Raw genomic sequence first — 22,532 nt, 5'->3', positions numbered from 1 at the left:
TATTTAAAGTGCAGAGCATGCCCGTGAAAAAGAGTTTTATAGTAGAACTGGCAAGGGACGACAATAAAACAAGACATGACAGTCAATAGTCAAGGTCACATTTTTCAGTCTGGCGACCAAACAACTACCTGCATTTTTTACAGCGCTGCTCGACCTTGACGTCTCGCGGGTTAGAGCAGACCCCCTCTTTAGCATGCAGATCACAGAATATTACATCGACTGCCTCATCTGTCTGAAGTCAATTTGATCCAGCCATTTTAGATTTGGTGGGGTTGCGACACAATCCGTCAAAAGTGCCCATCCATCTCCCTGAAAACATTCTATTCTCCCTAAAGGCTACTTAGCAAGAGCCTGCACTTTCAAGCTTTCCATCTCCCTGTGCAAGAGTGAGAACTTGGTGTGCACCCTTGTTTGGTCATATGTCTAGTACACACTTAGAGAATATACTGCATGGCCATTTGTGAGTAACTGAGACAGAGCATAAGGGGAAGAGAGAGGAGAGTGTGAGTGTGTGTGTGTGTGTGTGTGTGTGTGTGTGTGTGTGTGTGTGTGTGTGTGTGTACGCATCTGTATCCAGTCAGTGGAAAATATGATGTGTTTGGCCTTAAGTCTGCTGTGCTGATCAGTGCAGAGGGCTCTGGTTAGGGGGGTGAAGCCAGGAGGAGGCTGCCGAGATGGATATGGACTCCAAGGCTCCCCACTGTGCAGTGCACACACTGACGGCCCCCTTTTGGCAGCGAGCACATCCGAGCACAAACGAGCTGGTCTGGGAAGGCAGTGAGGTCTCAGTCGGCGCCCCCCGTCGAGCCCACAGACCATTTCCCAGACTAGAAGGCCAGCCAGGGCTGTTTTCTTTCGCCTGTGCTCTCTGCTCGACTGACAGTTAAGCTGAGGCTACACTACACTACTCGCTACTTCAGCGCCAGTGAGGCGAGAACAAAAACCATTGCCAAACGAGAGACAACATGTCATGGCAGTTCAGGATTGTGCTTTTTCTGAGAGTATTTTCGGCGACAATGCGATCCCACATTGACAGAGATTTTATCCCTTTGAAGTTGTGCTTCAATTGCAATATTAGTATCAATTTATAAGTACAAACTGTTTTAATTTGTGTGTCATGACATGAGTGGTAAATGCTGAAAGGGAAAAAGTATAATGACACAGGAGACAGTGCTTTTGAAATTCATGTGAACGAGACAGAGACGAAGGTTGAACGATGAAAACTTTCCATTATAAAATTCAGATGAAATTATCATGAACTTCACAGTCTGTCCTTTCTATACAGACATAAGGTCACTTTATTTAATGGTAACAACCTTTGTTGAGCTAATGCAAAGTATTTTAGTGTCAAGTAACTCTCCCTCACCAAGAAACAAAACGTATTTTCACTAGTTAAATATACAAAATGTGTATCTAACCTGTGCTGAACTCCAATAATCTTCTTATCAGTAAAGGTGCAACCATTCATTTTGTATGTAGCATAGACATTACTATGCATATAGTAATTGCTATTCATTTATGATTAATTAAGATTACCTGCTTGGCTGTTGGGTTTGCCTCTGCTATTTGGAGTAGAGGGCAACAGCATGTCCATGGTCTGCGTGGGTGTGGAGGGAGCGGTAGAATTGTGGTTCTTGTCCAGCAGGGGCTTCACATCCTCTTGGAGGACCCCAGCAGTCGCCAAGGAGGAACTGTCCTTCTTCTCTGCCAGCAGGTTTCCCGCCGCCCTGGCTGCCACCTCTTTGAGCAAGGCAGCAGAGGAGGTCATTGACACGAGAGACAGAAAGGAGCTGGCTGAGGATTGGTGGTCAGTCGCAGCGCTGGTCGTTGACGAGGCTTGGCTCCGCTCGCTGACTTTCTTGGAAAGGGCAGCGAGGGTGGAGCTAGCTGACTGTGGGCTGAACGGAGAGTTGAAGGCATCAAAGCGCACCACATCGTCCCCTCGGCCACCCCCTCCCAGGGTGGGTACTCCAGACGAGGCCGATGTGGAGGAGGAGGAAGAATTCGTAGACGAGGCGGCTACGGCATTCTTGTCTTGAAGTACAGCGTTTGCTGCTGCTTTTAACTTCTGGATGGCAGAGTCCGGCGACAGGCTGGAGCCGCAGGGCGTGGAGCAGCTGGCCGGCGGCCACTTATCTGCAACACCTGCCCATACAAAGCCACTGCCATTGCTAGGGGTGACTGAGTTAAAGGGATCGAGGGGCTCTTGCTTAATGTTGGTGACTGAGGGTGCCAAGGAGGCTGGGGAGGCTGAGCCGCTGTTGTTGTTGTTATTGGCCAGTTTTCGGGCAAGAGCACTTAGCTGCTGGGCATGGTGGGAAGACGGTGAGAGGGTCAAAGGTGGAACTAGACCTATTGGAGGAGACTCCCCCCCAGCCCCCCCCCCTGGATGACCGCCCCAGGAGCTCCCCAGTGTCAAGTTTCAGCGACCCGGCCTCTAGGAGGCGCCGCAGGTTGCTGCTGAGGGGTTTCCCCAGGGCGCGAGACGCTGCCTCACCGTACAGAGATGATACCACGGAGGAGAGTGTGTCCTGGGCCGAGAATGCATCTCCATCCAGTCCGAGAAGTTCCAAAGAGGCACGATGGACGGGTGTGGGGCAACCCAATGAGCTCTCACCTCCGCAGGTATCGTGGTCCCCGGACCCGCTGCTGACTCCAGGCCGTTCATCAGGAGACGAGCCCCTGGCCATGAGGAGCTCATCCTGCGTGTCTCCGTAGGACGACGACTCTGAGCGCGTGTCAGAAGCATTCCCAAACCAGCCTTCCTCCTCCACCGGACCGTCATCAGGGCCCCCTTCCTCGTTGCTGTCCACATCTGGAAGAGGGGAGAACACACAATTTACCAGAGGGCACAGACATAAATGCTGTGAAAGTATTGGTACAAAGGTATCACCATGATGCTCGAGTGAACCATTCGAGTAGGCAAACACTGGAGTATCCTAAATATGATTTGTGATCATCAAACACTTATTACTAAGGAGAAGCGTTAGTCATAGCCTCTGGATAAACAGTTTTTGGCAGTGGAATATTATTTTTTTACTATAAACCGTTATTATTTCTCATCCTTGCTCGTCTGGTGTTGCAGATAAATTGGTCATCTGTACTATGTGGAAGCTTAATTGGGATTTGAACATTCATAAAAACGAAATTACCTGCCCAACACCAACCTGATAAAAATACACTTCATTGCTCAGAAAGGAGACTATTAAAAAAGGAACACAGATTCAACCTCTCTTTTTACACAATGGCAGCTTTCCACAAGGCGCAAACAAGATGTTTGAGTAATTTAGATTTTTCTGTCCTTTTTTTAACCATATTTTTCCCACCCTTGGTCTGGAAGAGTCTAGTAAAGGGGTTACCATGACAACGGGTCCTTCTGGGAGGCTAGACAGCAAAGATTAGGGTAATGGAGGTTACAGAACTAGATTAATATTCATGAGCCTGCAGATACCACCGGGGAGCCAATAAGGATAGGGTTAAGGTCACCAAGGGTCATTAATATACACTTCATGTATCAATATTCATAAGAAAAACATTACAGCTTGCCAGACAAGGGCGAACAAAGAAAAGTGAATATTCCTGATACATATTAACAAACCTCCATAAGAATATGTCAAAAGCACAGAGCCTGGGCAAAACAAAATGTCAAAACTGACTTCTTTTTTTTTAACCTCCTCTTTGCGTTACTGTACACAACATCTGATAAGTAGAAACTGACTGAAGAATATAATTGAAATGTCTCACACACCAACATAGAGTACAGTATGTCCACACACACACACACACACACACGCACACACCAGAGCCGTCTTCACCCTCGTGACCCTGAGCCTGGTGGGTCTGCTCTCTGTTTACAGGCAAAGGCAAACTGTTGCCAGGCAACCCAGCCCAGCGACCTGTTGGGATCATTAGAGTCGGCTGACATCTGGCCAGCGTGGCTCGGCATGGCCCACAAAGGTGACCACTATCACAACCCACCATAACTGCTACTCTCCTGCTGCAACAGATATCAAACGGGGCTTACACACGTCCAGACAAGCTCTCGTGTTTCACACACATACGTCTTACATTTTTTCAGTAACACCATAACCAAACGCTGACAGGAAATGTCAGATGCCAAAAACCAAGGCAACGGATTATGTTATAATATTGGCCTTAGGGCTCTCCAGCCTTTCTATGAACCCATGTCTAATAGACTTCACCTACACAAACAACGCAAGATGTAAGAGGCTGATGAGCATAGATGTACAGTATGACCCCTTCGCATTTCTCATTACTGTTTAAAAAGGCAAATGAAAACATCTTAATGTGCCAATTGTGAGCCCAATTTTCCAATGCTCCTTGAAGCCATTTTGCCACCCGAGTAGGGTTAACAGGAATAAAAGAGAGGAGGAAAGAGCCTGTGAGTCACGCAGGGCAGGGCTTGACCTATTTCCATGTGACATGCGAAAAGCAGCAAGAGCCACTAATGGCTGTAATGTGGTTAGAGGGAAATCACTAGATTGCTGACCTAAGGTCCCAGCTTTGTGGCTGAACTCTTTTGCTTCCTAGGTTCACTCTTAAACCTCAGGGTTAGGTGCAGCTGAACGCAACACTACACCACTCGGCTTCTGTCAGAGTGCTACAGTGCACTAATGCACTCCACTACCATGGCTTTGTGTGTCACAGACGAGCCACCCCGCGTGGGCGGAATGACATTTCCCAAGGTCACGGTCTCCGGGCCTAATCTCTAAGGGGGGTTCGTCTGAGCTCTGTTCTCACAACTGCCGCTGTATACCCACCACAGGCACGGGGGCAAACAAATGCACGTGCATACATACATTTAGACCGCAAACCCACAGCAGAGAATGTATTTAATGCCGAAGTCTTCCCCCCACTGCATTTCTGAAACACATTCAACTGCTTTGCCTCCAATGCAGCGGCTGGCTCTGCGACAGTGACTGCAAACACCCAAAGTGATGGCGGCGAGCGTCTGCCACTGAAAGGGGACCATTTAGTGGTGTAATGGCGGGGATGACTTGCATGTTGAGACAAACAGCTGCAGGGTGCTCAGCAGTCTGGATCTGTTATCACTCACACACGGGTGATTCAGTGGTGCAGCGGCGGGGGATTTTCTCTCTGGTCCACTGAGATGTATAGCGCCACCACCACATTATAGACAAAGAGAGCCATAACAAGTCAAAGTGCAAGCTGAGGCTACATAAAGAAAAGGCTGTGAGGCCGGCTAGAACAAACTGCTTGAGCTTGAACAGAGTTGTACATTGAGCAGCTTAAATATTTTGATGTCGCACCTCTGTGACTTATAGTGGAAAACCTGAGTGTTGTGTTAACCGGTCACAAAAAAAAAGGGATAGCCTGTAACTACAGTTTATGAAACAGTTGGAGTTTACAGGTAGTGTACGTGTTCATGTTTCAACACGCAGTGCTGTAAACAATCTCCATTTGTGAACTTGGCAGGATTATTTTGGCCATTGTTTTTCTAGGTCAGAGAAGGGTGCATGTATATGTGTGTGCGTGTGCGTGTGCGTGTGCGTGTGTGTGTGTGTGTGTGCATACATGGGTGTTTAGTACAGGAGTCAGTCAGATTTTCCTTGTCAAACAGAACGATGGCTGGTAAAGTTAAGAGTGCGAGAGAAAAAGGAGAGAAGAGCAAGGGGACTGGAGTAAAGGTAGGTCAGGAGGTCACCCAGCACATGACTTGTGTGAGGCTGCTGACTAACATATTCCCTCTCTCTCTCTCTTTCCCAGACACACACACATACATATACACACACACACACACACAAAGCTATTCTGTGACTTAGCCAGGCATGAAAATTGGCCTCACTGACCCCAGGCTTAAACAGGGTAGCGGGAGAGGAGACGGGAAGGCGGAGGAAGGAAGGGACAGATAAAGGGATGGTTAGGGGAGGGGTTGATTTGGCAGGGCAGGATAGAAGAGGAGGCCATTAGCCGATTAAGGCTGGACAGGGGTGCATCAATACTGTGCCGATGTCAAAATGAGAGTCATGCCCACGAGCTAATATAGCAATGAGTAGGAGAAGCAAAGAGAGAGGGAGCACGAGCTCGAGAGAAGCAGTGCAGGTCAGGGAATCACAGAGATTGCTGAGCACAAAGCCATACAAAAAGAAGTAACATGAAAGACTGCCACAACATACCAAGACTAAAGCAATCACATCTACGCTGGCAAAATGATTAGGCTTACATCTTTTGTGCTATGACTGGGAGGGGGGAGATGGTGGTGGGCGTGTGTCTTTGGGGGTGGGTTAAGGAGGTAGAGCAGGGGGTGAGGACATAGGAAGGGGTATGGATGCAGTGAGGAAGGAGCCACGGCGGTAATTAAGTGTCCGGCTGGGCCCTGGCGGGGGTTGCCACGGCCGCGGGCTATGCTAATGAGCACGCCCGGCGGTCAGGACTGCCTTATTAGCGCCTGCTGGACAATATGGTGGGAGAGACGCTCTACTGGCGGGCTCACGTCTCTGCAAATGACTAACAGTCCTCTCGAGGAAGGAGGTAATTCCATTAATTGGGACACACTGGATCAGGATCGCTTCCCTTTTCCATAATCTCTCACTAGCTTGATCCTTTTCACGCCAACATGTTTTTTTCCCCTGTATATCCCTCCCTTCATCTCTTACAGTCTTTTTCCTGTCTCCTAAACTGGGAATAATATAATGTTAAAAATAAATAAAGCGCAGATGCTCGAAATAAATCCAGCTGGTTGTGTGGGAGCTAGCAGACATATAGCCCCCCCCTTCCTATTAAATTATACACCATCAATCTGTTAAATACTTTCTTTTGCAGCAGCGACATGATAATTGCTCCGAAGTTTATCCATGATGGAATTTCCATTAGGAAGTTGATGAAACATGACAACCAACAAGTGTATGAAAATGTCATACAATGAAGCAGGTAACTTGTTTACTTTTCATTAACTTGGTGATGGGGTGACATTTGACTTCTGGATATAAACCACACTTTGACATTAACGTCTTTAAATGAAAACTCTAAAAATCAACACTTCCTGTATACATGCCAACTGTATGTGTAGTCAATTATATAGGAGTTGTCAAAGCCATTACTTTAAGTGACTTCAAAAACTGACACCAATTTATCTTCCATGCAAGAGTGAACTAAACCATTAAATATTCCTTTTAGTAATTAATTATCTTGACGCAAAGGGTTGATCCAGGGAAAGAAATGCTCCTGTGTTTCATGTTAGACATTAAAACATTATGAAAACTCTATATCAACTCCTTCAGTTCAACAAATAACTATCTCTGTCATTGTGTACAAATAGTAATCATATTTTATTTGGAATCGGAGGTGAGACGATACACTCGGTGAGGATCAGGGATCAGGCATCATGGCTATATATAATGGCGGTTGAGTCGTATTGAAATGTAGTGCAAATTACCATCTGTGTATTTTCAGCCTTGGCCTCCGTGGTTTGTGGGCACTTTGGGCAGCGTGCCAGAGGTGAAACAGGAAGGAGAAGTGTTCTTGGAAGAGAATGAGACGACAGAGACCTCTGAAATTCCTCATTGCAGATGAAGTGCACTTTACCCCCTGGTTTATTTTTCCCTTCCAGTTTTAGCATCGCATGTAAAAAAGACTTGCTCATAACCTCAGATGTGTCATCAAAGCTATGGACCTAAACTGCTGGTAGGAGGGAAGTGGTACGTTTGTTGCATCTTTGCAGCATAAACCAACAAATTACAAATATTGTGATCAGGAGACAACAACTACATCTGATGGTGATTTTATTTGTCCTGCCTTCAATGATTCAGGCTGGACTGGAAAGTAGAGTACAACCTAGATACAAATGTTTTGGAGAGATCATATTATGTTGTTCATGTGTTTTTCTTATTGAATCATCAAAATATTATTTACCGTCTCTAATGTTGTGACAATTTAATATAAGTGTTACATATAAAAGTTGGGATTTACAAATGACAGATTTGCTACCAAGTATCATTGTAAATTAATTTGGTTCAATAGCAGTGTGCTGTGTAGTTATTCTGTCTCCTGCCATTATGCTTATACAGTATACATTATTTCTGTACACATTCCTCAGTTGAGTCCATTTCCATTTTACATATATCCAAATCCTGATCCAAATGTGTGAATATGTTGCGAGTTATGTCATGTCATTGTCATCACATCAATGCCTGTATGAGAAATCAATCGACCAGGAATAGATATATATACAGAAAATGTCCATTTTTGTAACTTTTTCATCTCATTTAACACCCTGCAGTTGAACACACAGAGTTTCTCACTACATGATTAGGATTCTCATTCTTGGATTAATCCACAGCCCAGGCTCGAGGCAAACTGCAGCTTCCAGCTAATGACCCTAATTGGCGAGTGAAAATGGGCCAATGTTCGCTGTCACAGTCCCAAAAACAGCATCAAAATGTTTGAAACATCTATACACACACGAGACTGTCAAATCCCATCTCTGTCTACCAATCCCCATTTCAACTGAAGGGACAAAGGGCAGTCACGATGTGATCACTGTGCCATACTATCAGAGACTTTCAAAGTCATGTTTGTGCGTTTAGTATTCGTCTTCGGAAAATGTCTATAAAGAAATGCAACTGTGAAATCAGAACAAGGATGAAAATAGTGATGCATTCATGTGCCACTTTACAGATTAATATAAAGCTTTCCAAATCTGGAATAAGTCAGTTTCAAAGGCAAGTACTGGATATTGGAGATCCACTTAAATCAAATTAATCTATACATGTTGTTAATGTTTTAACATCTGCTAACCAAGTGGCAAAAGCAAGCAAACACACAGTTGGCTTTATGAACGTGGGGAACTGCAACTCCTAAGGAGAACAGATATATCTTCAAAAGACTAAAGGCCATTAGAATCAATAATGAACTATCCAATGCACTGGAAAGTCAGTGATGTGTAAATATGAAACATAAAAAGCCTCAAGGCATATAGACACCTGCCATAATGTCAGGATGGCCAAAACCAAAACTTCAACAGAAAAGTCTCTGGATGTCTGCGGGCAGATTTCGGGTCGTAGTATAGCTCAGTTTGCAGAGCTGGCGGCCCTCCTAAAATGGGGCTTGGTCCCCATGCAGAGGACCCAGGTTTGAATCCGGCCTGAGACCATGATCCGTGTGTCATCCCCTCTGTCTCCCCCTTTCATAGCTATCACTTGATTAAAAAGGCAATGGTTGCCCAGAAATGTATTTTAGAAAAGGAAAAAAATGGGTTTATTGCATGTTTTATTTAGAAAACAGTGTGCTTAGTAAGTTAATGGTATGCAGCCCCTGTAAAGGTATTTTGCCTTGGGCCGTCTGTAAAAATGTGCGTGAATTATTTCTTAATGCAAACCTGCATTTGGTTTCAGATGTAAATGTAAAATGCCCTTGGCCTCCATAATAACCAATTGTTATCAAGCCTTTCAATAGCAGCTATTGGTCAATAACAAATGATCGATTCATAAAATAACCACACAGGAATGTCGTTATTGGTTAATCATCAAATGGATATACAAATCATATTTAATGTTGCCAAAAATCTAAATGTCTAATCGGTTTACAACAGAGGCCACTTACAGTATATCGTCATATTGTACCCCCCTACATAATGGCAAGGATCTCTGACCAAATAGATGACATTCATAAAATCAACAGAGGGAAATGCATTGGCTCACTTTTTGTATTTATAGTAGAATTTGCAATAAATAGCGGATATCATGTGTTTGTGGTGGGTGAAAGGTATATCAAATCAGCCAGATTTAACCCACTCATTTTATTGGCAAATGTTAGATCAGCGTGCTATATATTCCAATACCAGCACATTGATGTGTCGATGGCATGAGTCACTCAAAATATTTCTCCAAGCGACTGGGTGCCTGACTAACATTGGCATTGGTTCTGACTGTGTTCATAACAACAGAAAGGATAGCTGGACTGGGACAAAGCAGGGTGGCAAGGGCCAACTGGCTGGTTATAAAGGTGAAACATAATCAAATAAGTATCACTGCCAAGGCACTATCCTATGGTTTGACTGTCAAACTAAACACCAAAGGGTTTAGTTTATCATCAATGACTTATTCACTCCTTGCAGTGTCTTTTGCTAACGATGGATCATGCTTTTTAAACCAGCACTAGTAAATAATCTTAACATCCATTAGAAAAGAAGATCTTATGTCAGACAAGGTTGCCATCCTCTTTGAATGCAATTCTATGTATTAAATGAATAAGAAAAAGATAATTTCACTGACAGAAATAGCTACAATTTCTATTTGGATGAGCGTACTCCACGACATAACGGATTGCTGTACCATTTATTAAATCAAAACATTATCCTTTTAAAAGTATTAAATGCAAGCGGTCCATTGTTATATGTAGTGTCACATGGTCTCACTCTAAAATGGACATCATTTCCGTGTCTGTGTGTTTATAAAATGTTTTACAACAGGTTTCAATCTAAGGAATTAGATAAAGAAACCCCAGAACAGATGAGTGTGTCAGGGTCTTTAACAGCATGGTGTCGGTGAGGGGTTTTACTCCGCAGCATTAATCTAATCCCAGCATTTAAAACTGCTGACAGGACATGGTGCTCAAAAGAAGTCATTTGATCACATCGGTTTCTTCTTGCGTTTATTGCTTTTCACCATTTTGTTTGTACTCGTCTGCACTGATTTATTCCACTTGCACACTCCTTATTGGTAAGTGGGTTTAGGCCATTGTGTTTTTTTAATTACTCTATTGTTCTATTACTCGTAGGCTTAAGACACATTTCAATCTTGCATTAGTTTTTGAATATAGTACAAATGCAGTCGATCTTAAATGTGATGTTATGAATCATAATGTCACACATTTATTGTGAATATAAGCCAGATGCCTAGTCTGCCTGTAACCAGCCGAAACACAATCCTTCCTTCTGAAGCGGTAGGCTACTTTGATGGATGCTGTTGAGTTCTCAAAATAAATGATAATAAATTAGCAATCTTTATCATGAAGTAATTACTGAAAATGTAAACTCTTGCTTTCTCTTTTGACCTAAAACCTATAAATGCATTTGTTCCCAACAGTTTATTTAAATTAATGAATTCATTGGTTACTTTCATTGCCAGTATAGCGTCTAAACAATACACAACAACAAGGACCAATCTCTTGATTCTGTGAGGAAGAGCTGTTCATATTCATCAAGACTCAAGCTGTTCCCTCTCATAGTAATAGGCATATGTGGGTGGCATCCTTGTTTGGGCAACTGAATACAGGCAAACACATGTAGCACACTTAAAAACACCACATATTGTATGAAAAGTGTTTTTACATCCATGTGTGAAAAAAGCAAGAATTTATGCCTCAGACACAAAATTGGTCACAACAACACAAGTTACTTTTTGCCAACTGCTGGTTGTACTTGGTGGCATTACATTTGAATCGGCATAACCAGATACATTTGCTGCACTGGTGTAGTGTTTTTGTTATGTATACAATGTTTTCTACAGACTGGCGTAGTAACAAATCCAGAAGATATTACAGCTACTTCAGGGACAAGCCGGTAGATTTTGATTCTAAATATGAAAACAATGAGTGATTAGCTTATTCCCGCAACTATTCAACACATTTTAATCACTCGCATATTTTCTTTAAAAAGCACAGAACTCATATTAGCACTGCATGTGCTTTTAGAAAACGACTAATTATAAAGTCACTTGACATACAAGTCAGATCCCATCCATGTGTCTTCCGGTCGACAAAGTAAGCTCATTCAACCAAGATGTGGATGTCGCGCTAGCATTCTCAAGTAGACAGGGTACATTCTTTGAAACAAGTGCGAAAAGAAACAGGCCATCACCCTGCTGCGTAGTTCTCTGGCATACTGAAGCTCCTCACTGAGGTGATTGTGTGTCTGTGGAAGAGAAGTGAGAGAGAGTGGGAGGGTGGAAGGTGGGAGTGTGTACAGCGTCCATGTATTGTTTGTAAATCACCCTCCTGGCAAAAGGGACACTCGGCTCTATAGCTGCCAGTCCACCAAGGGACACAAAGCCAGGTCCGGTGGGAGTAGAGTGTGGGGTAATTCTATATGTGCATGCATGTATGTAAGTGGACAGTATGTTAGTGCGACAGAGGCGGCGTCTATTAGAAACACTCAAGAAGGGACTGGCAAGGGAGAGTGAGCAGAGGAGCGAGGAAGACGAACGAACGAGGGATTCTTGAGAAATGAGGGGGAGGGGGTAAAGATGGCTTTTTTTTTTATGGTGGTATTGCTTTGACGGCTGTTTGGCAGAGGCGCCCAAGGCAGTGCCTGCTTGGATTTTATCCTGTCACTTAGGACAGGGACACTAATCAGGATTGGTCCTGGTCCCTACCCCAGGAAAGGGGGGGGGGGGGCACTTTCAGGCCATTATTAAAAGAAAAGGAAAAAGAGGGAGCAGGAGAGTGAGAAGAATTGCCGTGGCACAGCAGGAAAAGCTAACCGCTAACCTCATTTACATGCAGGTCCAGGGAGAATGGGGGGAGAGCTTATTCCGTTTCCAATCTCCATGTTAAATGCCGGCCAGGGCAGCTGATGGGAATGAGAGGCATTGTTCGCCCCATGCTGCTCTTCCTCTCTCCGCTACACCAATACCTGCCTTGCTTTCTTCAAGGTATAAAAGACATTGCCTCAGTAATTGTAACCCTCACCTGAGATCCATATGAACTTGACATGCAATGTATGCAGCGGTTTACTGTGTGCAGACTGTATACTGCAACCAACCCTCATAGGTCTATCTGTTCTCTCATAACCAGGTTGTGACCTGAGGCTGCCGCATTCAAAGCCATCCTTCACCCACTGAGTCTGTTCTGTGGCATAATGATTGCTATGACAACCATCACTTAAAGCCATGGGTAGGTGGAGGAGAGATGTCAGCTTCTCGTCTACTCTTCTGATGATCTCATTTCTGGCTGGCAGGTACAACAAGGTCAAACCACTGAAACTGGAAAAGTGGCTGCTTGCTACATGCAAATGACAGAACCGAGTTTCTAAACAATTACACTGCGCTGTCTGAATCGACATGGGGCTAAGCTTAGAGAACCACAAGGTAGGGGGGATAAAAAAAAAAAAAAAAAGAGGGGATGTCAGACAGAATGGGATGTAGAGGGTGGGATGGCTGTCTTTGGCCAGCTATGAGCACAAAGTCTGGCTGTGCGTGCCAAATGAGGTTTTTAAACGTTTTTTCAGGGAGGATTTGTGCTAATCTAGAAAACCTTCTGGAGGAAGTGCAAATACATCTGCCGCTGACCACTCCCCTGTAGAGTACGAGGGATTAATGACATGGCAATCTGAACCAACATGGCCCCCATTCAAAACACGCGTGGGGAGTGCTGTGAACATACGGGCAATCATGAGCTGGGCTACCTACGACCATTCATTCATTCATTCATTAAGCATCTCTGCTAATTTATCCAGCTCCATGCGTTTCAACGTCTGGTTATGGTTCTTAGAGGAACAATAAGCTACAGGGCTCTCAACTCTCAATGAAATATCCAGTGATTAGCTTATCTCATTAGCATCACAAGGACAAAACCAAGTGACCAAATGCCCTTGGTAAACAATGAGAGGATGAGACCTGAGTCAGGTCGTTTGTTTAATGCACTAGGTGATGCTATGACCACATTGTGCAAATGAAAAAGTCTTCTCCACAACACTGAATTAGTCAAGATGCTCACCTGCATTTTTAGCATCATAAATAACCTCACACGGCACTGACAATGGCTTTCTCTGAGATGACATCACATCAATGATTTTAACTTCTCAGGATTCTTGTCCCGGAGCCAAACACTTCCACTTCCTTTTAGAGGTGATATATTGTTTCCCTAGAGAGCTGTCACTGCCTTATGGTCCTACTATCCTGTGTCTGAAACGTCCCCCCCCTCTTTCTCTGTACTTTTAATCTCCCTATAAAACTGATCCTGCTTCCCAAAAAGCTGCAGACACACAGCTGTTAGCCCAGCTAGTTAAAGACATTAGCCAGTGCCTTGCTCTTGACTGCCTAAATGTGCAATGTGGAAACACTTCCTCTCCAAAAGGAGAGAGGGGTTAGCATTGCTAGTGCACTAAAGGCTAACTAGAGCCTGGCTACGCTTGAGAGAGAGCCTGTGTGCATGTGTGTGTAAGAGGCCTCCTGCCCTGCTCTACCCACACAGGAAGTGAGGTCATCTCATAGCACCGCGCTGTGCAGAGTGCATTCAGCGAGGGCGACAAAGATCAACGTGTTGGCCAAAAGCCATTTTAAGCCCCCTGGCAAAAATATACATACTCCGATGACCTACACAGGATTAATATGTTTTAAAACGCAGATTTACGGACAGCTAAGGCAGTATGTTAGTAGAAACAGTGAAAAAGCAATAACCAAAGCAGAATCCATATCCAAAAAACACAGAAATTAGATGCCACGCAGTGCCAAAAACCTCTCAATTTCTCAAATTCTTCACAGCCCACAGGCAATGGTCTTTCTACTAAGACAATTAAGGAAGTTCTTCATCTTTTTATATTGTAATTTGAGTACTTTCGAGGAGTGAAACGTGAGACAGAGTCCAACAATAAATCACAACCCTGTTTAGAGCGGGCGTCTGGCACGACTGGCCGGCTTCAGCTCCCCAGACCACCACCTCCTCCTCCACTGCCGCCGCCTTCTCCTCCTCCTCCTCTCCTCTCATGCTCTCCATCCCTCATGCCTGTTAAAGGCTTGTCCTGCAGGGCCTGGATGCACTTGTGTGGTACAACAACAGAGAAACCGCCCAAAGCTCTTAACAGCTCTTCCTCTCCACTTCCTCCCTCCCTCCATCTCCACTGCTACCACCACCAGCTCTTCTCTCCCTCTCCTCTCTGCTCTGTCTTTCCCAGCTGCACCGGCGAGCTGTTCTGTATGAACTGCTGCCAGCTGAAAGCCTGCTACTCCTGTGAGATTGCTATTACTCAGTGCAAGCAGGGCTCTGCGTAGCCAAAGGGCTGCTCTCCGAGCTGTAGATCTCCATGTTGTGACTTGTCAACACGGGAAAAATCGTTACCAAGGCTGAGGCGATTCCATTCCACACAGAGGGGGCTCTGATTGAGACCAGGTACTGTACTAGAGGGATCAGGGCGAGTACTGATACCTGATTTCTGCTGCAGGAGGGTGGAATGCGTAGAGAAGGCACTTTGAAGTGATGGGATAACAAACATCTTAAGAAACAAAATACAGATGTGACGTGTAATGAGATGCTGATAAAACATGAAGAGAAAAGGGTTTGAAAACTTGACCATTTCAGTTTTGTTTTTTTAGCAAATGCAAACAGACAACATCATAAACTAGAAAGAGCAAGTACTCCCAATTGATTTCTTAGATCCCTGATAAATGCAGGACTAAAAACCAATGTTTGGTACTTGCACTGAGAATACCTGAGTAAGGTTGACAAAAGAACCAGTAAACTAGGAGGCGTGTGGTGCAGTGGATTGAGCGTTGGTGTTCAGATCAGGGGGTCACAGGTTCAAACCCCACTGCAGTCAGCATGTCGTTGTGTCCCTGGGCAAGACACTTCACCCCAAATTGCTCCTGTGGGGATTGCCCACAGTATTGAGTATGTAAGTCGCTTTGAATAAAAGCGTCTAACAAGTGACATGTAATAATAAAACTACACAAAGAATATGAGAACCGCATTCCGTAGCAACTTTCTTTTTTTACGTGTTTGAAAAACTGTAGCTGTGAAACCATCTCAATCAGTATTCATCAAACTCCCCACTATAAATACAAATTATTATGTGATAATATTTATCAATCAAATATATTCATAATAAAGTACAAAGCACAATATTTTCAATAAAAGATGCCTTCTAACTTTGTTGCTTTGCCATTTCATATGTGAGCAACTTTAACAGATGGGGTGAGCTGTAGGGCTCAAAATACATCCCTCATCATTGACATCGCAAAGCATGCTCACTCTGCATGACGTGCTACGTTAGGTTAATCAACTCAAACTCATTATTCTACAACTTTTTTGCTGCTTGATGAAAAGGGAATTAGTCATGAGAAAAAATTAATGTTTCATGACTTATTTCCAAAATAGATGGTTGCTAGTGAGTGACATGCAGGCTCTGCTTGCACAGCAAACCAATAGACACAACTTTCTTATGATCAATTGATCAAAGAACCAGTAGGGCCCTCATAAGGCATCGATCGCAAACCTGAACATTTATTTAGACTTCTGGGACCGATATCTAGACTAATACAAGCAGAGTACACACTTAACCAGCTCTTCTGCCGAAAACACATTTGTGTTGCTAAATTATTAAACACTCATGCCTCCTTCCTTCCAGTGACCACAAATGTTTTGGAATCAAGAAAATGTGAGAGTTATAAGACGGGATAAGAGCAACAATTTAAAAAGGTGCAACTCAAGAGGATTTTCTTTTAAAAAGCCATATATTACAAATACCTTGGGTTTTGATTTATGTCTGATCAACTTCTTGATGCCAGGTGTTTCTGTAATTCACTAGGATTCCACAATGCTCTTAAACAGGAGATCTACATAATCTTTAGGATATATTAGATGGATGGGCGGGACCTTGACTAGCATAATTAAGCTAACATTTAAAGCTTTTCTGACAAGACACAGCCTCCAGATATTGAGTTCAAAGGGCGTTCAGAGGGTAAGGTTATGTAAGGAAAAACATTTTATATAAATACATACCGGCTTCGACCTTAAAAAACCTACACCCTGAAACAACACAGTTATGAATCTTCAAACTTGTTGCCCTGATACAAGAATAGCTTTTTTACTGAAGATGTGATTAGAAATGATAATTGTCTTCTTGAGGTAGATAAAGGTTATCAGAGGCTAGAACATTTTACTGGACAATTACATTTCTTGAGGGATTTGACAATACGAAGGGATGGAAATGGATAAGTAAACTTTAATACAGATTCCTCTTTTTAATACAATTCTTCATAGATTGCTGAATAAAAAAAGATTATACACAGGCAAGACTTTTTTTATATTATGTTCTACTTTGTTATTGTCATCTATGGTGGTTATTTGCATAAAAATAAAAATTTCAATAATATTATTATACAATGAGGAAGTCACCATTGTATTTCAATTTGCCAATTTGATTAGATTTTAAAAAGATGGGCGTTAGTGGTGTTGTTTATGTATCATAACCTGCTAATAGCTAGGGTTAGGTAGTCATAATTCCCTCTCTAGTATCTATTTTAAATCTTTATCTAATATAAAAGTAATCTCCCTCAAACAAACGTATTTATTCAAGTTTCTCTCCAAAAATAAATGTTACTAAATCTTCGACTTACTAGCATTTTAACTGAATAGAGCATAAACATTTATTTTTAAGTTGTATTTACCCTGAAACGCATCACCACCGTGCTGCCTATGTACCGTGCCATTTTAAAATAAGCTTAACGTATGTGTATAAGATTCACACCTAAGATTTAGCCAGGCCCATCAAGCGTTACCGGTGTATTTACATCGGTGTTTACATTTACTATCGAGCAAAACACAAAAGACAGAGTCCAGTTTGGCGGCTGTATGTTCGCTAAAAGCCGGTTTCTCAGCTCTCTGTGACAGTGTATGGTGAGCGAGGCATCCACCACCTTTCCTCTGCCCTTTAATTCATTTCTAAGTTAAAGTCTGTGTATCATTATTCGCTTGAGCTCCACTCGCCCGACACCGCCAGAGCACCCAAGCCCCATCAACCTGAGGGGGGGACGTAGCGGTGGTGGTGAGGTATGGGATTCTTGGCAGAAATACCCCACAAATCTTATGCCAAGAGCGAAATGGAAACCTCCTCTAATTTTCCTTTCCCCTTAATCCAATGTTTTTCGGGCCCCAGCCCTACCAAGGTCATTATAATCATAGCAAGTGGAAGGGAGCCAGTGACCCGCCATTACAGTAAGGTAGAGAGCCACCCAGTCAGTCAGCTATTGGCTGACAAAGAGCCGATATCAGTCTGGAAACGTTAAAAAATCTCCCCCATTTGAAATGTAGATTACCATTGGATAAGTAGGCAGGATGCAAATATCTAAATATATAGTTACGGTTGTGCTGTTCATGATATGGACTCTCTCAGTCAATATTTTTAACATCCACTTAATTTTTTACGGACAACAATGACTTCTTGTTGAGAAATCTTAATGGTAATGTTTGACCTAATGACAACAGACTATAATATCAACATTTTGAAATGATATATGCCAAACAATAATGGATATAGGCTTATATTGACTTCTTCAATGTCATTTTTTAAACCACAAAGTCACACATACAAAACATCAAACCCTAAGCGTTTTCACTATCTGCAACTTTAAAGAGAGAATAATAAGGCAGCAAAATTATACCAACAATAACACACTGCAAGGTCATAAAGAATGGCAGTTTTCATTGTGGCACCAAAGGTCATGTTTACTTGTCAGAGTGAAGGCGCCATACTGTACTGTGACCTCCATAGCCGGCTTATGTACCTACAGACAAACACACACACACACAAACACACTAGATCACTTTCACATGTGCGTGCCCTGCACACACACTTAAAGAATAGTCTCCTCTCGCAAGCTGTGCCACACACAAAAGGACAGTGCACAGTGCACACTGGGATACACAGGCCATATATCTGGGTCTGTGCTAAGATAAAGCACCTCCAGCATTAAAGCCAGTGTATTGGCTTGCCCTTTTTCACCACAGATGAAGAGATTTGAAGCTCGATATTGTGCTTGCTGGCTGGCACACCACCAGGGTGTTGTTGGCTGAATAATGAAAACACACAGACTGACAGCGAATGGCATGAGGTGACACTTCCATTCCAGAGTGGGAAGATCCAAAACAAAGCGTAAAAAGCTTCTGACAAATTCATACTTTTTGTTGACAGTTTGTTGACTGAGGAGGGGAAAAAAACAAAGAAATCAGAAAAGGCTTTCATTTAAAGCCGGGAACACAGGCACAGTAGTGCTCCAGTACAGCGCCTACACAGGAGTACATCATTTCAGATACGTGGGTGAGGGGTATTTCTGTTACAGACCAATTACAAAGCTGCTTAATTGAAAGGTTGACATGGACTAACTTTCTCCTCTTGTCCAAAAGATGGGAAATATTGGACTTCATGTTTGACAGATCCAGACAATATAATGAGGCTGCTGTGTGAAACAGAGCTTCAGTACACAACCTCATGCATTTTAATCGTTGGATCGCACCATTTTTCTGATGGGACTTGTTTTCCTCTTTTCTTTTCTTTTTTAAAGCTTATGTATTTTGTTATATTTGAAACAAAGAAAACCTAAATATTCTATTTTTTATTTAAAAAAAATCTGAGTAGTCAAAATTAAACTCCAGGGTGCATTAAGGTTTTGAAATAGACAACCAATTGAGATACCTAACCTAGGTGGGCATCATATTAAGAGCTTCAAAACAATTAGGTCAACAACATAACATCTATTTAAATGTAGCTACTAAATTATATCACAAAAAATCTTTCAAAGACTAGAGAGGAAAAAATATCCCTGTTTTGTTTTGACTTTTGATTTTACCAGGAAGTCTCATTGAAACACAACGACTCACTCACACTTTACTCCAATTATGAAAGCCATTTATTTCTTAATCCACCATCACTGGATGTATCCCCATACTGTACTATGCACCTACTCATTTATGAATGCCACTAACAAAGGGACATTTAGCAGAATGCACCCTGCTTTAGGTATGAAAATAACGTACTACTGCATGTATTTCACGAGTACACGGAACACTAAATTCGCTTCATAAAACACAGATTTTGGTAGCCGATAAGGAAGACATATTCAGTGAACAAGCTCCCTAAATAAGCCTCGGTATGCAGAGTGGTAGTAAAGAGGCTGCAATGGGTTATATTCGGTTATATATATTAATATGTGATATAGAAATATCATGACCCTGTTCTGTGCAGTTCAACCATATGGCTTACATACTCCTTATGCAGCATATCACTGTACAAATATCTCCCTGCCACTCAGTAACACACTCACAACTGTCACCAACTCTCCACCTCTATGCCTCCGAACCAACCGCTGCCATTTCCCAAGTTCAACCCTAGGTCAATCCTCTGAGCTGTTTATCAGTAAATATTACCAAAATAATATTTAAAAAACCGCATGTTTGTCTTCTTTGTGAAGCTACATGAATAACTATATGTGTACATGTTTTAATATGTCAATATTAAACTATGACAGGTGCAGCATGAGCTCATTCATTCCTCAGTTCCTGTAAATGTAAGTAAACTGAGGAAAAGTCACAACTTAAAGTGCTTTTCTTTATGGTGACAGGCTTTGATGAACAGCTGGCATGGTCTGACATTTAAGAAATGAAGAAAATAGTGTGTCATAAGATAAATGTATTGGGACGTCGTTGATCTAAAGATGAATCACTTAATTATTCATTACATTTTGCACACCAATGTGACTAATTGAGCTTGATTACTCATGTATTGAGCAGAAAATGTCACTGTGGATAATTTCTTAAATAGTCGTTGTCACTGCCCACTACCTTCTAAGCAATCCTCTAGTGGCCGGAGTATGTTATCGCAGCTTTTTCATTATCTGGACTGATAAAAGGCACAATACGAACATCCAAGATACGGAGGGTCAAATGTACAAAAGTAGACCAACCTCCCATCAAAATCAACAACACGGAAACTACAATAGGTTTCGGCTGCGGTTAATTGTTTGTTAAAGCAACGTAGGAGAGCACAACTGTCGCTTCCCTTTTCTAACCGCTTTATTGATCGTAGTCTGTCTGCAATGAATGGCTGCAAAGGGAAGGGGGAAAAACCCTGAACTTCAGGTGACCGACCATGGCTCTGACATAGCCTACATGCAGACTGGGAGGGGTAGAAAAAAAACACACATTGCCCTGGGGTAAAAAAGAAAGACATTCTCTCCACACTTTTTAAAGTCGACGACAAACAAGCGCGAACAAATTCGGTTCCGCGATTTGGAGCAGCAAAAACTACGGGGTGAAAGTTACACGTTTATCAGAGGAAATGAAGTTTACCGAGGTTGCTAGATAGCGCAATTGCTAACTAGGAACACGGGGGTATGGGGGAGCCAGACTCTGGATGTCTGATCCGACTGACCCTTCATTTTATTGCGGCCAGACTCCCAGATCCTCCCCTTTCTACCCGAAAAAGCGAGCAAGCAGAGGCGAGCACATTACCGAAAACGCTCGGCCGTTATTCCGTCACACACACATTACCGACATGCCAACTGACCGCAACCTTTAGCGGAACCGGACCTCCAATCGATTATACTCTTTAATAAAGCCACGTATCATTTATCCACTCACTGCCTCAGCTAACGTTACCCATCGCCAACAACATGGCTGCCTCGCTCGGACCTAAAAAGGGAGAAATAACCTACGCCGAGTCTTTTGTCTGTTTCACCTCTTTAACCCTAAACTACTGCGCAAAACACACGGAGAGACGTTAAAATGGTACAAATCCGACTTACGTGAAGGCAGGCGCTTGGGTTGCTCCTGCTTCCTCCTTGGCATTTTCCCCCGTTTTTAATCACATTCTCGTCCTTGTTTAGGGATAAGAAGAAAAAAGGTTTTTCCCATTGAGACTGGAGGCGCCAGTGATGGCAGGGACTCGGTCGTGCACCTGGCTTTGCTCGGTTTAAAGTGTATTGTTGGGGAATGGGAACACAGGCGGAGGAGGTGCCGCTGTTGTTGTTGCCGTGTCTTGACTATGGCTGCTCTCGGTGCAAGTGTGTCTCCGAGCCCCTAACTAACACTAATGCAGGGATCAAAGGGCAGCAACAGCAGAGCAGACACACACACGCGCGCAGGCACACACACACACACGCTCACTCACACACACACATTCACACGCTCTCTCACACACACTCACGCACACACTCAAACACGCTCTTGCGCGCCCCCGAGAGCAGCGTACGGACAAGGTGCCCCCAAGCTTTCAGGGTGTATTACTGAAAAGAAAATGTATTTGAAAAAAAAGAAGCAAAGATGGTATAAATCAGCAGAGAGAACATATTGATCGAATTGAATACATTAACGGTGTCCATTTAATTTCCTGCAAAAATAATACGAGGAGTGACGATAATAATTTATGCAAATCATGCAAACATGAATGTCAATTTAGACGCTGAGAAATAGCCTATGCAGAGGCATGTGAATTAAGCTTGTTTTAGCAAAACAGGGAATAATCGTCTATTACAAAATGTATATTTTAATTAAAGCTAAGCATCCCCTTTGCTTCATGGTGGAATTAAAATGCTGAAAAGCAATTTTTGTATTTCAATATTGAATCTTTGGCTTTTTCTACACAATGATTTTGCTAACTTTACATACATTCTATAATGCTATGTAATTATAATGTGTTTTTGTGTGTTTTTAGTAATATTATCTTAAAACCAGGAGAAACTATATATACAGAAGGAAAGACATTTCAAGCATTTGGCTTATTAGAACCACTATTTTTTCCCTCTAAAGTTTCTATTTTAACATGATTTTAAAAAACTATATAA

At 42.8% G+C, this 22,532-nt stretch overlaps 1 protein-coding gene across 1 annotated transcript in view; it reads right to left on the bottom strand.

Annotated features, from left to right (window-relative positions):
• Positions 1–21,867, bottom strand: part of znf827 (zinc finger protein 827) — a 67,562-nt gene extending 45,695 nt beyond the window's left edge. The window contains 3 exon segments of the mRNA XM_034129972.1: positions 1,537–2,383; positions 2,385–2,815; positions 21,495–21,867. Of these exon segments, the coding sequence (XP_033985863.1) occupies positions 1,537–2,383; positions 2,385–2,815; positions 21,495–21,537 (1,321 nt within the window). The 5' untranslated portion in view covers positions 21,538–21,867.
• Positions 21,868–22,532: the final 665 nt, after the last annotated feature.

This window comes from Trematomus bernacchii, unplaced genomic scaffold (assembly GCF_902827165.1).
Source record: "Trematomus bernacchii unplaced genomic scaffold, fTreBer1.1, whole genome shotgun sequence".
Classification (NCBI taxonomy): domain Eukaryota; kingdom Metazoa; phylum Chordata; class Actinopteri; order Perciformes; family Nototheniidae; genus Trematomus; species Trematomus bernacchii.
The sequence above is the reverse complement of the archived record's forward strand: the minus strand, read 5'-3'. Positions and strand labels throughout refer to the sequence as shown.